Genomic DNA, 14,178 nt, shown 5'->3' on the forward strand with positions numbered 1-14,178 from the left:
GAAGCAGTGACTGAATCCCTTTCTGAAGACATATGATACCCGAATGATAAGTAGTTAACCAGCAGCTTGGTTGCTGAATTTTAGTGCTTCACTACTATCAGATCAGCCCAGCAGGATCGCCTACAGATTCTTGAAGGGTTGTCCCAATTCTTAGTGAGAGTATTTCACCTACACACCTTGTAACTCTGTTCCACTCAAAAATAATCCTTTGCAGGTATGACTAAACAGTGCAGTCAGATTCTATCTGGATTAGATTAGATTTTCACAACATGTATTCACACACATTAGACAAGATGCACCTCTAGTTTGACTGAAACCTGATTGCTCTATATGACCAAATAAGCAAGTTATTGGAAGGATGAGTCTTAGACTTATGCACGTGTTCACACTGCCAGAACATTTGAAAATCTGTAATATATGTCTCAGACCATCTCCTAAATTGGTTTGAAAGAAATTTGTTTTAAAACAAGTCTTGGGGGTGTTTACACTTCCATTATGTGAATTAATCTGATCCATATTTACTGTGGAGTATGATAATGCATTTAAATGAAATGTTTTTTTTTTTCTCTGAACAATTAGTAACACTGTAAAGAAAGGTTCTGATCTGTACAATAAATATAATCTAAATAAATCTAAATAAAAAGGAAATAAATCAGTTCTCAGTAGGTTTATTAATTAACAGTAAACTGTATTTCACACCAACAGCATGCAATGGAGTCCTCTAAAATGTTGTACAAAGAGTGGCACCATAATTGTTTAGCAATAACTGAACCAATCCAAATGTCATGATGACCCAAGTGCCACGTGAAGACTGAACCTAATTAACCCATTAGTGTTAAAAGAAACTGCGCACCTGTTGTACTTCTAAGATACAAACCATAACGTGACCCATGCAAAGAAAAATCCTTTGGTCCCCAAAGCCTTCTGTAGGTGTTCTTTATTATTTAAAATTAACATTAAAATCCTTTGCGTAAAAGGAACCGTATTTTAACAATAAGGTCTTTATTCATTTGGATTATTGGTCAGTTTAATAAAATCTCATTAACCTGTTGATATTTATGTCTAAAGCTTTTTATACAAAGAACAGACAATAACAAAGACAAACAGCTAAAAATAGAACACTCAAAGTAGAAAAGCAATATACATGATGCAGCAGATAGTGAGCAGTCACATTTAGCTTTTTCACCCGTGAAGAGCGAAGAAAAGGGAGAGAATAGTAAACAAAGAAAAAGACTGAAATAGGGGAGAAAAAAAAAAAAGTGTCCAGAGGCCCCTATAAAAAGGTCACAGGGTCCGTCCACTTTAGCATGAAGTCAACTGAGTCCATGGCCGTCGTGTCTGATGGGCTAGCTATCTGCAGTCATGTGAGGATATTGATTAAACTGAAAGTTCCAGTGTGCACTAGCGTCCTGAGCTAGCCCCTGTGGCGGTTGCTGCAACTGTGTTTTTACAGGCCATGAGCTTCTCCACCATGCTGCGGGCATAGCGCAACCTGCTGGCCAGCTCCTTGCAGCAGCCGTACTCCTCGATCAGGCTCATTTTGTAGGTGCAGAACTCTCGCCTCTCGTTGATGTACGTCACGGCTCCCATCAGAGGACACAGGATCAGCTTTGTGTGGTCCTGAAATTCAGAAGGGGAAACTGAATTAGAACCCAGGAGGAGAGGGTGAGGTGGGGGGTAGAGCTGTCAATCTGATAGACTGGAATGATACACATGCATTTATACTTGAAAGTGAAATGAGTTTGTTTAGTCGCAATGAAATTTGACTGCTGTGTGAAACAAAATATGCAAATATATCCAAATAAATCCATATCCAAATAAATAAAATTTATTCATCCATTTACACAACCCAAGTTTTTATTTTTCTTTGAAACTGCAGCCACAGTCTGTAGCTACACTCAGCCAGTTCATTAGGAGTTTTTCATTCTCATTGTCATTCTCATTGTCCTTGACGTAAACTTTGCACAATCACAATATGTGTTCAGACAGGGCAGGGATGCCCCAAATTAGATGTTTATTTGCTTTTTATACCACTTATTGAAGTGACTCAAATCAACACTTCTGTTGATTTTAGTGGCCCAATGTAGCCCAAGTGAGCACATATGTATTTTTTTAAATTAGACTAATGTGGGCAATGTTAACATGTTAATGCACACAATTTAGTTATATTTCATATTAATTGGTTTGCAAATATTGGTAATTTAGTTCAGCGAGTTGCTTTGCCAGGTGTTGTGCCGAATTCCTGCTCTGTCAGAATTTGCCTCCCTTTTGCATACGCAAATATGGTCTTTGGTCAGAAATCAAATACATAGATACGTGACATAACTGTTAGATGAAATAAGAAAGAGAAAGAGAAAAAAAAAAAAAAAAAAAAAAAAAAAAAAAATTCAGGGCAGTATTGATTAGCAATCTGTTGCGCACAACAAAAATGGCTTCAGATTCTAGCAAAGGTAACTAAAACATGACCAGATAATGTGGACAAGCTAGCATGATTTTTGGTCAGTAGCGAGGGACTTAAGAACAACGACGAGGAACACCACAAGGTGTGGCACCAACACTAACCTGGAAGAAGTTGATCTGTACGGTCCCGTTGCTCAGATTGAGCACGATGGCGCTCTTGGTGCGGAACCAGTGCCGTAGGTAGGGCAGGCGGGTCAGTTCATCACCATCACGTGGAGTTATGTTGGCTCCCGCCTTTAACAAGTGCTCACTCATGTAGTTCCTAAAGTACTTCAGCAGTGTGATCTACACAGCAGAGGAAACAAAACTATACATCAGAAAGGAAAGACTTGCTTGCTCACTACAGAATTTTTATACCACAATTTTTTCCTGGCTGGGTCTGTGCTAGTTGGATTTAGTCTACGGGTTTTAGCGATATTATTACACTTAAAGTGGTAGCAGATTATTAAAATTAGCACCGCATACTTGATAAAAAAAAAAAAAAAAAAAAAACAATCTCCTGGTCACATTAGAAACCTCACCTTTTTGGAGAGGGCAGGAGGGTAAGAGCGCACACTGAGGTAGGACTCTGCTGCATTGCGGTCAATGTACTGTAAACTGTCTCCATCTTCATACATAATCAGGCGGGTGAAGTCGTTAAATAGAACTCCAACGCTGTTGTCACACAACTGATACCCTACAGAACAGAGGATAGAGAAAATAAATAAATAAAAACCATTTTAAAGTTGGAGACTACGCTCATTCTGAAACCTGAATCTGAACTTGAGTTCAGGTTCATATCCCAGTATGCACAGTACATATTTAAAGGAAATTTGCACCAATCCACAAAGATTTCAAACTTTAAAAAAAAAAAAAAAAACACACACAACTCCAAAAAACCCAAAGATTTATAGTTTGAGACAGCGATTTTAGGCTTAAGGCATACAGTGAGATCTCAAATCTGGACCCAACTCCTAACCTCCAAGCAGCACATCTATACCAGCTAGCTGACGTACTAATAAATATGCTATACACAAGGTGAACAGAAAGCTGAAGGGGGAGTAAACATCATTTTAAAGGGGAACAATACTTGTCCTCTTGTTGAAATGTGAATCAAAGAAAATGGCTACAGGAGTTCAATTTCCAAAACACTGTGCTCTGCCCACCCAATTCTCAGACCGGTTGTTAGCTTGACCCAGTGACGAGCAAGGACATGTCTGTACCTGATCTCAAATATGCTGGTGGTTGTAAATGATTTAGATATGGTTAGCAACTTTACTGAAGCTCAGTGATTACCTGTTCAGCAGAAAAATAGCTAGCTCACTCATTACTGTGGCTGCTACAACATTTGTGTGCTGTTGTCTTTACCTGGCAAACCCAAGTGTGGAAATGTGTCTGGGGGAATGACAGTGGGCATAATCGGAGGCTAAACCCCTAGTGTGGCACAACACTGTTCAAAAAAGAAAAATACTGAAAGCTCTGCTGAGTACGTTACCTTAACATCATGTTTTTATCCATTTTACATATGCGCATCATGTGTTTCAGCTTGGACCACCTCTAATTTCCAAAAACACTGTAAAAGTGTTACACCTACTGGTGATTACACTATCCAGAACAAGAATCCACCTAGTGCAAAGGCTTATTAAATCAAGCACATCCAATTATCCTCAATAACAAGCTCCTGCAGTAAGGCAGGTTTGTTCATGTAAGGAAAAGTGAAACACGAACCCCAGAAGCTCCCCAGAGAGTGGGTTTGAGAAGCCCCAGTCTAGCAAGGTTGCAGCTAAACAAGCATTAGGGTATCAAATTCTTACCAAGGCCATATTTGTCTGAGTAGTCAACCCATTTACTGATCCAGAAGACGGGGATACAGGCTGGGTCCTCAGCTTCCTCTGTTAGAAAAGTAAAGAGAAACCAGCAGTGTAAGATTTAGATTAAATCAAGTCAGCTAGTTAATATTTTCAAGGAAGTCCTGCAGCAAATCTGTTATACCTTGTCTTACAAAATCTCTCTCTGAAGGTCTGGAGGCGTTAACACTGTTCAGCTGCTGCAACATGTCAGTCAAATGGGAGTCAGGCTGTTCAGGTCCATCCCTGCAGATGGTTAATAAAAATACTTCATTACCTGAAGACCTTTAACAGTTAATCATCCATCCTTTTGGAGAAGCAGTGAATTTTTACCAAAATACCAAATCTTTTGCATGTTTTCATTTTAATATCAAGTTAAGCAAAAGGTGTGGCAAATGCAAATAGCCAAAACTCAATTGTGTTTAACAGCAAAGCACAGTACAGGTGCTGGTCAACGAATTAGAATAATTTGAAATAGTGCAATCATGAAATTCTTTGAATGCATTTTTTGTGCAGAAAGCAAATCAGGTGTTCACCGCACCTGTCCTACTCGTTAGACTAATCACAGAACTCGTTACCTGGAAAAAAATTTGCTCAGCTGAGCTTTCCAAAAGGCCCATTTAGGCCATTTAACTGTGACACTGTTGTTTTATTGAATTAGAATAATGGAGAGACCGTTTCATTGAATTAGAATAAATGCTCGAATTTTTGTTTTCTGTGAAGAGTGTTCACTGTGCAGTATAAAGTCAGGGTTGAGTAGAATTTCTAAGTTGTAAAATCAATCATGGGTAAGCAGCGCGACCTCTCAACCGGAATAGTGGCTCAAATTCAAGCCCTTCGCCAACAAGGCTTGACCCAAACTAAAATTGCTGAGCAGCTCGGCATCAGCCAGTCTTCCGTCTGCAAAGCTCTCAAGAAAAACTGCAGCAAGCGCACCAACTGTTCCGGCGTCCGAAAAACTTCTGCTCGCGACAACAAGCAGCTGAGAAAGATCGCAGTCAGCAACCGGTTCAAGTCCACTTCCGAGCTCACCGACTTGTGGAACAAGCAGACCGGCGCTGACGTCTCCAGATCAACCACTTACCGTCGTCTGCGCGAACTCGGCTTCAAATCTCGCGTTCCAGCAGTAAAACCGATGCTGAACAAGAAACAAGTGGAGAAAAGGCTGAAGTGGGCCAAAGAACACGGCGAGTGGACTGCTGAAGACTGGCAGAAAGTGGTTTTCAGTGACGAATCACGCTTCTGCATCTCCTTCGGTGACCAAGGTCCTCGTGTCTGGCGTCGTGGTGGCGAAACCTACAACCACAAGTGCGTGAAAAGATCCGTCAAGTTTCCCCAGAGCGTTATGGTCTGGGGATGCATGTCCGCTCGAGGTGTAGGGAAACTCTGCTTCCTCAAGAAGACTGTCAATGCTGCCGTATATCAAGATGTTCTGGAAACGTTCCTGATTCCGACTGTTGAGGAACAGTTCGGCGAAGAAGACTTCATATTTCAACAGGATCTTGCACCGGCTCATGCGGCAAAGTAGACCAAAGATTGGTTCACTAAAAAACAGCTTGAAGTTTTGGCATGGCCGGCCAACTCGCCTGACCTCAATGTCATTGAAAACCTTTGGGCCATCGTCAAGCGGAAAATTCGCGACAGAAAGCCTACTACGCTGGACCAACTGAAGCAGAACATCGCCACTGCCTGGGAAGCTGTGAGTGCGGAAACTTGCGACAAGCTGGTCAAATCGATGCCGCGGAGACTTCAGGCAGTCATACAAGCCAAGGGGGCAGCCACAAAATACTGAGACTGTTTTTCCAGGTAACCAGTTCTGTGATTAGTCTAACGAGTAGGACAGGTGCGGCGAACACCTGATTTGCTTTCTGCACAGAAAATGCATTCAAAGAATTTCATGATTGCACTATTTCAAATTATTCTAATTCGTTGACCAGCACCTGTACTGTTCCATATAAATGATCCGTTCTTTTCACTTGTTCTGCCATATTGCTTTTTATTTGACTAATTTACAAATATTTATTTCCAAAAGACAATTATTCAAATGTTTAAATCAAAAGAGGGGTATATTGTTCAACAGTTTGGGGTAAAAGTACAACACAAGTGGGGTAAATAAAGAAAATCATTGTAATAGGAAACAGTAGGAGTCCTACCTTTGCTGAAGCTCCTCCTTTTGTGGCTGGTCTCCTTTTCCCATCTTCTCAATTGGGCTATCTGTTCATAATAAAGCAGAAAAGGTGTCAGAAAAGAAGCCATACAACTGGATTTCTAATCTGTGTGGGTAGTAATTTTTGAAAATGCAACAAGATAGAGTTTTGATATGCCCAGAAAAGCATAGTGTAAATGCTTAAAGAGCAGACCTAATGCACATTTTAAACACACAACATAATTAGCTCAGTTTCTTCAAGTGAAGTGCAATGCATTTTGAATAAAGAGGAATGTGGTAAATATGGGCGTGTATTTGGACAAACCTTTAAAAGTATGGCACTACTAGAAAAAGTTTTGCTGCAATGGCTGCTTATGCAAAACCCTCACACCCACATTTTATGATTAATAACTAATGATGATTCAATGTACTTTGAGAATTGATATTACAATAGTTTTTTTTATTCTATTTATAATTTTTTTTTTTTTAAGTGAGGAACCCCCGTTTTTAATTTTTTTTTAACCTGCTAAACTAAAATGAAGAAAAATTCATTCACTGTTTAACCTAAAGGCACACGATTCACACTAAAATAAACAAGACAAGCATACCAGTATTCAATGCAGTGAGAGGTCTACGGAGCAGGCCAGGGTCTAAACTAGATGGGGCGATGGAGAACCTGGGAGGCACAGTAAGGCAAGAGGTAGGAAGCCTGAGGGGAACGTATCCCGAGGTGAAAAACTCGTCTGTAAGCAGGTCTGCTACTGAGGGTCGGAGAGTAGGGTCTGCGTGCAACATTCGACGAATCAGTGAAGCCGCCACTGGATTAATTTGCTACAAAGAAAAGAAAAAAAAAAGTGAAAGTTATTGTCAGTGTAATGCCAACAAGCAATCAGATCAAAAATTGTAATGAATTAAATATATTTTTTTTAAATGATGTCAGTAAGTAGTTTAACGCCAAGACAGCTCATAGCTAATTTTCCTGGCTGGTGCGGTTTTGTTAGGTACTGTCTTTTTCGGGGCAATGGAGCGTTTATTATTTCTGCGAGACTGGCTGTTTAGCAGTGTTAGTGTAGCACTCTCCTTGTAGACTTCTGTAAAATTCAGATATCAAGCATTGTAGCTGGAGTAAGTTTACTTGATTTTTCGTAATGTCCAAAACATAATTTACGTCACTTGGACATCCACAAATGTTTGGGAACTACAGGTTTTCTAACAGTACCTTAAGGTAAAGAACCCATTGCCCTCATGCAAATTAAATATCATACATCACTTCCATACAGAAGACCCAAGCCAATTATCACCTCAGGTGACCCCTCAGGTGGCAACAAAGTTCTTGAGCAACACGTGAGCATTAAGGACACCAACTTTTTTGTTATTCTCCATCAGCACACTACGGGGTTGCACCGTATGTAATCCTTAAACAACCTTTAGAAGCCGCCACAAACTGGAGCTAAGCATCAAAGTGTGAAGAACTAGAAGTGTTACCAACCCTGGGGATAGAGTACTCGTTCTTTTTGATGCGGACATATGTCTCCTTTAGGCATGACGTCTCAAATGGAGGTTTACCAACCAGCAGTGTGTACCTAACAGAAACATTATGATTAGTAATGTGTGAATTTAAAGCCTGCTTGTAGACGCCACTATAATGGTGAAGTCATGGTGATGGTGAAGTGGCCAGAAGTCATGCACAACCTAAAAATTGCAGATATGATGCAAGTTTATGATGAGAATAGCAATGCTGAGAAACAATATGCTTTGTTTGTACATACAAATGTTGGGATATAAAAAAAAAGTGTTCAATAAACATTTTTAAAATGTAAAAACACAAGAAATTCTGAAGCAGACTTACAGAATGCAACCCAGTGACCAGACATCAACTTCAAAACTGTGCCCTTTTTTACACAGCACCTCAGGGGCTATGTAGTTTGGAGTGCCACACAGGGTCTTCTTCCGCTCACCATCAAATTCAATCTTAGTGGCCAGACCAAAATCACCTTGGGAGAGAACAAAGCGTTATAGGATAAAGTAACGAGTAAAGTCGAACTGTACTTTAGGCAAAAAGTTGTGAGCAAATTTGCCTGCTTACCAATCTTCACCTCCATATCATCGCTAAGAAAAAGATTTCCAAGTTTAAGATCACGATGAATAACTCTGTTGTTGTGCAAGTAGTGAACTCCCTGGATTGTCTGCCGCATGAAGTACCTTGCTTCAGGCTCAGTCACTGCCTTCCTGCGCTTGTGCAGCTCCAGAAGAGACTAACAGAAGAACAATGGAAGGGGAAAAAAATATTAAAATAATAAAATAATTATCAGCAAAGAAGCAGCATAGGGACACTGCTGTAGGGCTATTACAAAAAGCTTGTTGATAGTGTTAACGTTTTTGCTTACTTAAAGATAAATATAATCCTGACAATAAAACTTGTCGTGTTACAAACTTGCAGCTTTAGGGGATATGGAAATTGACAAAACTATGTTTTACACCTTCAAACTGCAAAAATAAAATAACCTAATGTCATTTCTCTCCATGTTTCTAAAAGAAAAAAGAAATTAAACATGTCAAAAGTGTCTAATAGGTCAAGGCTGTGCCCCAGCCAGTTGCTGCATCTACAGCAAAACTGGAAACGTTCATAAATGCATTACTGTAAAAACTAAACACTTTATTTAAAAAATACCCTACCACTGCATGAGTTACACAGCCTAAATGTATTTTTACATGCATCTAAAGAAAATACAATTACAAAACTATAATAACAAAAAAAAAAATCAAAAAGCTCTACTGTGTAGGGCTAAATTACTTAAAAAAACTTTGAGCTGAGGCATTTCTTAGCTCGAAATAGATACTCCATACATAAATGGAAACAGATTTGTAGACCATGACTTTCAAAATTCTCTTTAGTATTCCAAAACTAATTTAGGTCTGGAAACTGATATTTAAGTTTTTTCCAGGTTTTTCATGACCATACAATCCCTGCACAAAGATGGTGATTTTTTTTTACATTTTACTAAATTACAATGCGACTTAAAGTTCAACTTCGACTCCACCACAACAGCAAATATATATAACTCAATATATCTAGGTTAGTTAAAAACATAATAAATAGGAAGAACAGATAAGTTAGCTAATAAAAAGGAGAAAACACCAGCAGGAAACACCAACAAGACAAAAGTATTTCATATAGCATTTATAATATGCTGTATTATAAATACTTCTCAAGTGGAAACTTGAGCATTATTTACTATATTTAACGATTTTGACGGGCGAAAAAAAAGTTCACGAAAATTTTCAAACATCTCGGTCGAGGTTCTGACGTCACATCCTCACATTTAAAATCCACATCTCGGAAAGGAGGCTCGGATACAGCCGGTCAAAACGGTTCTTAAAAACACCCACAAACACTTTAACCCCACTTACAGACACCAATTTCTCACTGTTATAATATTCATGACATTTAAACTTTACAGTAGTGAGGTTTCACACCTCTCAGAGCTAACAAACAGTTAGCTAACCGGCTAATGCTAACTAACCCTCACTGAGGAATTCGACCGTTGGTGAGGACTGAGAGACAGCTAACTTAAGCTAGGTTTGATAGATTAGCCAGTTTGCTAGTGAAGCTAGCCTCAGTTATTACGTGTTTCTAAAGCTTTAAAAAATCACTTTATATTTTACTCCCACTCAGCTAAACTAAGCGAGGATAACTCACCCTCCTCCTGCAGATCTCCAGCACCACGAACACGAAGTCGTCGTCCTCGAAGAAGCCGTGAAAGCCCACGACGTGCGGGTTGTCGAGGCTCTTGTGGATCGCGATCTCCGTGCTCATCTTCTCCTTCTGGTGCGGCTTCATCAGCAGAGACTTGGGCACCACTTTACCGGCGAACACCTCCTTCGTCTCCATGTCTGTGATCTCGTAGCACTTAGCGAAGCCGCCTTTCCCGAGGAACCGGCCCCGCATGTAGCGCTTCATGGTCCGCGGATCCACCAGGATGTCTGGGATCTCTTTCAGGGGCGCAGACTTCGGGTCTACGTTGACCGAAGGCTTCGGCGCCTTCGCCACTGCAGCGCTCATACTGAATACGCTCTCAAAATAACGCTAATTTAAAGAGAAACACGAACAAAACACGGATCTCTGCGACACTGCTAACAGAAAACAGCGAGTTCAGACCCGGACAGACAGGGCGAGCCGCCCGGCCGAGCAATTCGAATAAAAACTAACCGAACTAAGCGCGCCTGAACCGGTTTAACACACAAGCCAGCACAAATCCACTCGGGTACACCAGTTTCTGTTAATGTAAGCGGGGTATTTTAAACAGAAACTCGCTAAATTGTCCGCCTGTCCGCTTCTTCTCTCTACAACCCCCGTCCCCGCTCAGCGTCTCTCAGCGCAGCACCAACACAACATTTTTAAATTCGGCCCTTATTCGTTATCGCCGCCTCTGATTGGCTCTCGCCGGAGCACCGCCTCTGATTGGCTGTGGCCACGGACCCGCCTGTGATTGGCTCTCGCGATTTGAAATCCAGGCGATAGCGGCAAAGGATCATGGGAGATGTGCTGCTTTAAAATGTGTCGTATATTAAAGTCCTCAGGGCTCGAAAGCTAACAGTTGTTTACATTCATTAAAATAAGGTTTTGTATATATGTGTTAAACATCATATAGTATTCTTTAACTGTGTCCATTCAAATATTTTTAGAAATGATCCCATTTAGGATATGGGTCAAAACTAAACACTATAAAATATATAATTTTATTGTCCATTTTGTATTTTATTTTATTATAATGACTGCAGTAAGGATACTTGCTACTTGTTTTATCTATTCATTTAAATTGGAAAAAAAATATTTTATCCATGAAATGAAATTGACAACTATGATTTTCACTTTTATGTCTGTTCAGTTATATATATTTAAATATTACACATTTAAAATGTGTTATTATTAAAATGTATATGTATATATATATATAGTTTTTTGAAAACGTGTGCTGTATTTGTAACATATTTTGGTTGTAACTTTTGTCTGTCAATGAATAAACAGACATAATAAGAACACAGTATAACACATAAACCATACAATATTTATTGATACAATAAAATAACTTTTAACTTTTTTTTAATTATTGATAATTTTTTAAAGATTAGTTTTGTTTACTTAAAGATAAATAGACCATAATCAATAGCAAAACAAAAAGAAGAAAAAAGTAATATTTATAATTTTACATTTATGTACATAAATGGCCATTTAAAATTTTTAGAATAATAAAATTATTATTATTATATTCTTGAAATCACATGCATGGAATGATGATGTGTGCCATACTGTCGTCTAAACAGAACCTCAGGATTAGGTTAATCTTAGAGAGAGAGAGAGAGAGAGAGAGTTAGGAATAATCTGTGTTCTTACTTACTTACTTACACTGTAGGAAAACCCAGTCCAGAACGAACAGATACACATGCTATTAACAAATATTCAGAAGAAAATAATACATTAACTTAAGCTGTAAACTGTGCATGAAAAAGAGAGAGTTGCCAGGTCTTTTTCTACAGTTGATGACATGTTAGCGGCATTTGTGCTAGCTTTGATAGCTCTTAATCTTCTACAAGAGGGAAGTGTTTGAAGGAGGGGGTCACCAGGACAAGAGGGGACAGATATAATCTTGCAAGTGCACTTCTTGACCTTGCTGATATCTTAATACTGAAGTTTTGGCAGAATACACCCAGCCATCCTCTCTGCTATACTGATAATGCACTGGAATGTGTCTCATTCTAGTAAAGAGGATTTAATGAATGAATGAACATGATGTGAAAATAAATATGATGATGGCTATGTAGGGATGGGTCCTTAGGGTCTGTGGCAAGTGGAATTTGCTCAGGCTGTCTCACAAAGCTGCGCTCTGGAGACCATGTTCCATCCCCCTTCAGGTCCTTGAAGAGGGTGATGCCCAGACACTTATGTAAATCCACAGAAGAGGGGGAGTGAAGGTAAGTGTGTCTGAAGTCTACCACCACATCAGGTCATTTGTGGGGTCAGCAACAGGTGGCCTGGACTGCACCAAGACACCAGCTGCTTGACTTCCTTTCTGTAAGGAGACTCTTCATTCTTGGTTTGGAGGTTGACCACAGTGACATGATCTACAAACATCATGGTTGTCATGGATGGTTCCTTGGAAACACAGTGATTGGTGTACAGATTTAACAGAAGGCACGAGTGCACACAAGCTTGTGGTACTTCAGTAACGAGGGTCCAGGTGTCTGACAGGTTTACCTGCTGACTATGTACAACCTTTAATTTAAAACAAAGTTGAGATGGTATGTAAAATGCATAACCCCCCCAAAACATGCAGTGTTTTTTACTTCTATTCTCACTTTCATCTCATTTGATTGCAGACAGAATGAACCCAAGATGTTTAATGTTTGGTAAGGCTATGCATCCATTCCTGCATTTCATGCCTGTAACACCTGCTTTGTATTAATGCAATTCCTTATAGGTGCTGCATTCCAGGCAATTAAATGTTTTAGGTGGTATTTTGTCCCATTCTTCCTGACAACATTACAAGAAAGTCATTGTTGCATTTTTCTGTTTCTAATTGATCTATCTATTGTTAACAGGTTAGGCCTGCACCCAGGCCAGTCCAGTATCCATACCCACTTCTTCCATGACCATGTTTTGTAATAATGTGTGCAGCAAGTGTTTTTTTTCATTGTCTTGTTTAAAAATGCACAGACGTCTCTATAGAACATCAACATTTAAACAATACAGAAGATAAAATAATTGGTGTTGTGTCAAAATCCTATTTTGCCTTACCTGCAGATCCAGTATGGAATTCTTTCTTCTGGAAAAGAACACATTACCACTGTGTGGTGGTCCACCCCAGATGCTTCCAAGTCCACATACATTGATGCCACTGGTGGCATAGCTGACCCAGCACTGCAAAAAGTATTGTTTTTGTTGTTTCTCAGATTAAAGTTTATGTCTCATGAGCTAAAAATATAAACATCTTAGAAAGTTGACTATTAAACAGAATTTTATTAATGAAAATACCATGCAGTGCAAATAGTAACTTTTTATTTTGCTCTCTCACACACACAAAATTAAGCAGCACTCTATATGCTGTTAATATCTGAGACTTTTATTATTTAGCTTATGCTATAGACTGATTATCAGCCACTGTCCACTGTTGTGTGTGCAAGAGACTTGCTCTGCTGCCATTAGTTGCTCTGTGTGTTAATATTAAAGACAGTGTGCTAGACTAGTACTGCCTGTTTGTGTAACAGCTAATTAATGTTAAAGAATAACAGAAAAAGATTCAGGTAATGTCCCACCTGGTGTGTGTGTGTGTGTGTGTGTGTGTGTGTGTGTGTGCGTGCATTTGGTGAATACATGTTTTAGAATGAAAGTAACACATGTCCTCTGTGCATAATAGTTTGTGTGTCTGATTTGAATCTAAAGGAATTTCTTTTGATATGAAACACGCACCCCTCCTGTGCAGTGAGGCTGTGTTCATTAGGTGCTCAGAACCTAGAGCTTAGACTCACCCATGGCTTCTAACTTAATATAAGCCTTTTTTTTTTGCATAGTTAAGTTTTAAGGCATGTAACAATTTTAATTCTGGAATGTGTTGCACATCTAAAATGCTGTTTTGTTTACAGTAGCCTAAAAAAAGGAATGACCACTAACTTTCTTCTTGATTTTAGTCTTTGCAGATTTTCCTGATGCTGGTAAACATACACTCCATTAACCCAGATTATGTTTTT

The 14,178-nt window shown here is 39.3% G+C and overlaps 1 protein-coding gene across 1 annotated transcript; it reads right to left on the reverse strand.

Moving 5' to 3' along the window:
* Positions 1-652: 652 nt before the first annotated feature.
* plk1 (polo-like kinase 1 (Drosophila)) lies at positions 653-10,825 on the reverse strand. The gene is made up of 11 exons (XM_007238135.4): positions 10,133-10,825; positions 8,519-8,687; positions 8,282-8,426; positions 7,922-8,015; positions 7,041-7,263; positions 6,440-6,500; positions 4,432-4,532; positions 4,254-4,331; positions 2,982-3,136; positions 2,563-2,745; positions 653-1,620 (listed from the first exon to the last, which is right to left on the reverse strand). Exons 1-11 carry the CDS (start codon positions 10,493-10,495, stop codon positions 1,402-1,404), a joined length of 1,791 nt encoding a protein of 596 aa, XP_007238197.1. The 5' UTR covers positions 10,496-10,825; the 3' UTR covers positions 653-1,401.
* Positions 10,826-14,178: the final 3,353 nt, after the last annotated feature.

Source organism: Astyanax mexicanus, chromosome 21 (assembly GCF_023375975.1).
Source record: "Astyanax mexicanus isolate ESR-SI-001 chromosome 21, AstMex3_surface, whole genome shotgun sequence".
Lineage (NCBI taxonomy): Eukaryota > Metazoa > Chordata > Actinopteri > Characiformes > Acestrorhamphidae > Astyanax > Astyanax mexicanus.

Bases quoted from the DNA above. Each gene is read 5' to 3' on its own strand.
- plk1 (XM_007238135.4), bottom strand. From the start codon at position 10,495: ATGAGCGCTGCAGTGGCGAAGGCGCCGAAGCCTTCGGTCAACGTAGAC. The intron at 4,533-6,439 runs GTAGGACTCCTA...AACCATCTGCAG, and splicing joins AAGGAGGAGCTTCAGCAAAG to GGATGGACCTGAACAGCCTG. The intron at 4,332-4,431 runs GTATAACAGATT...CTTTTCTAACAG, and splicing joins GAGAGATTTTGTAAGACAAG to AGGAAGCTGAGGACCCAGCC.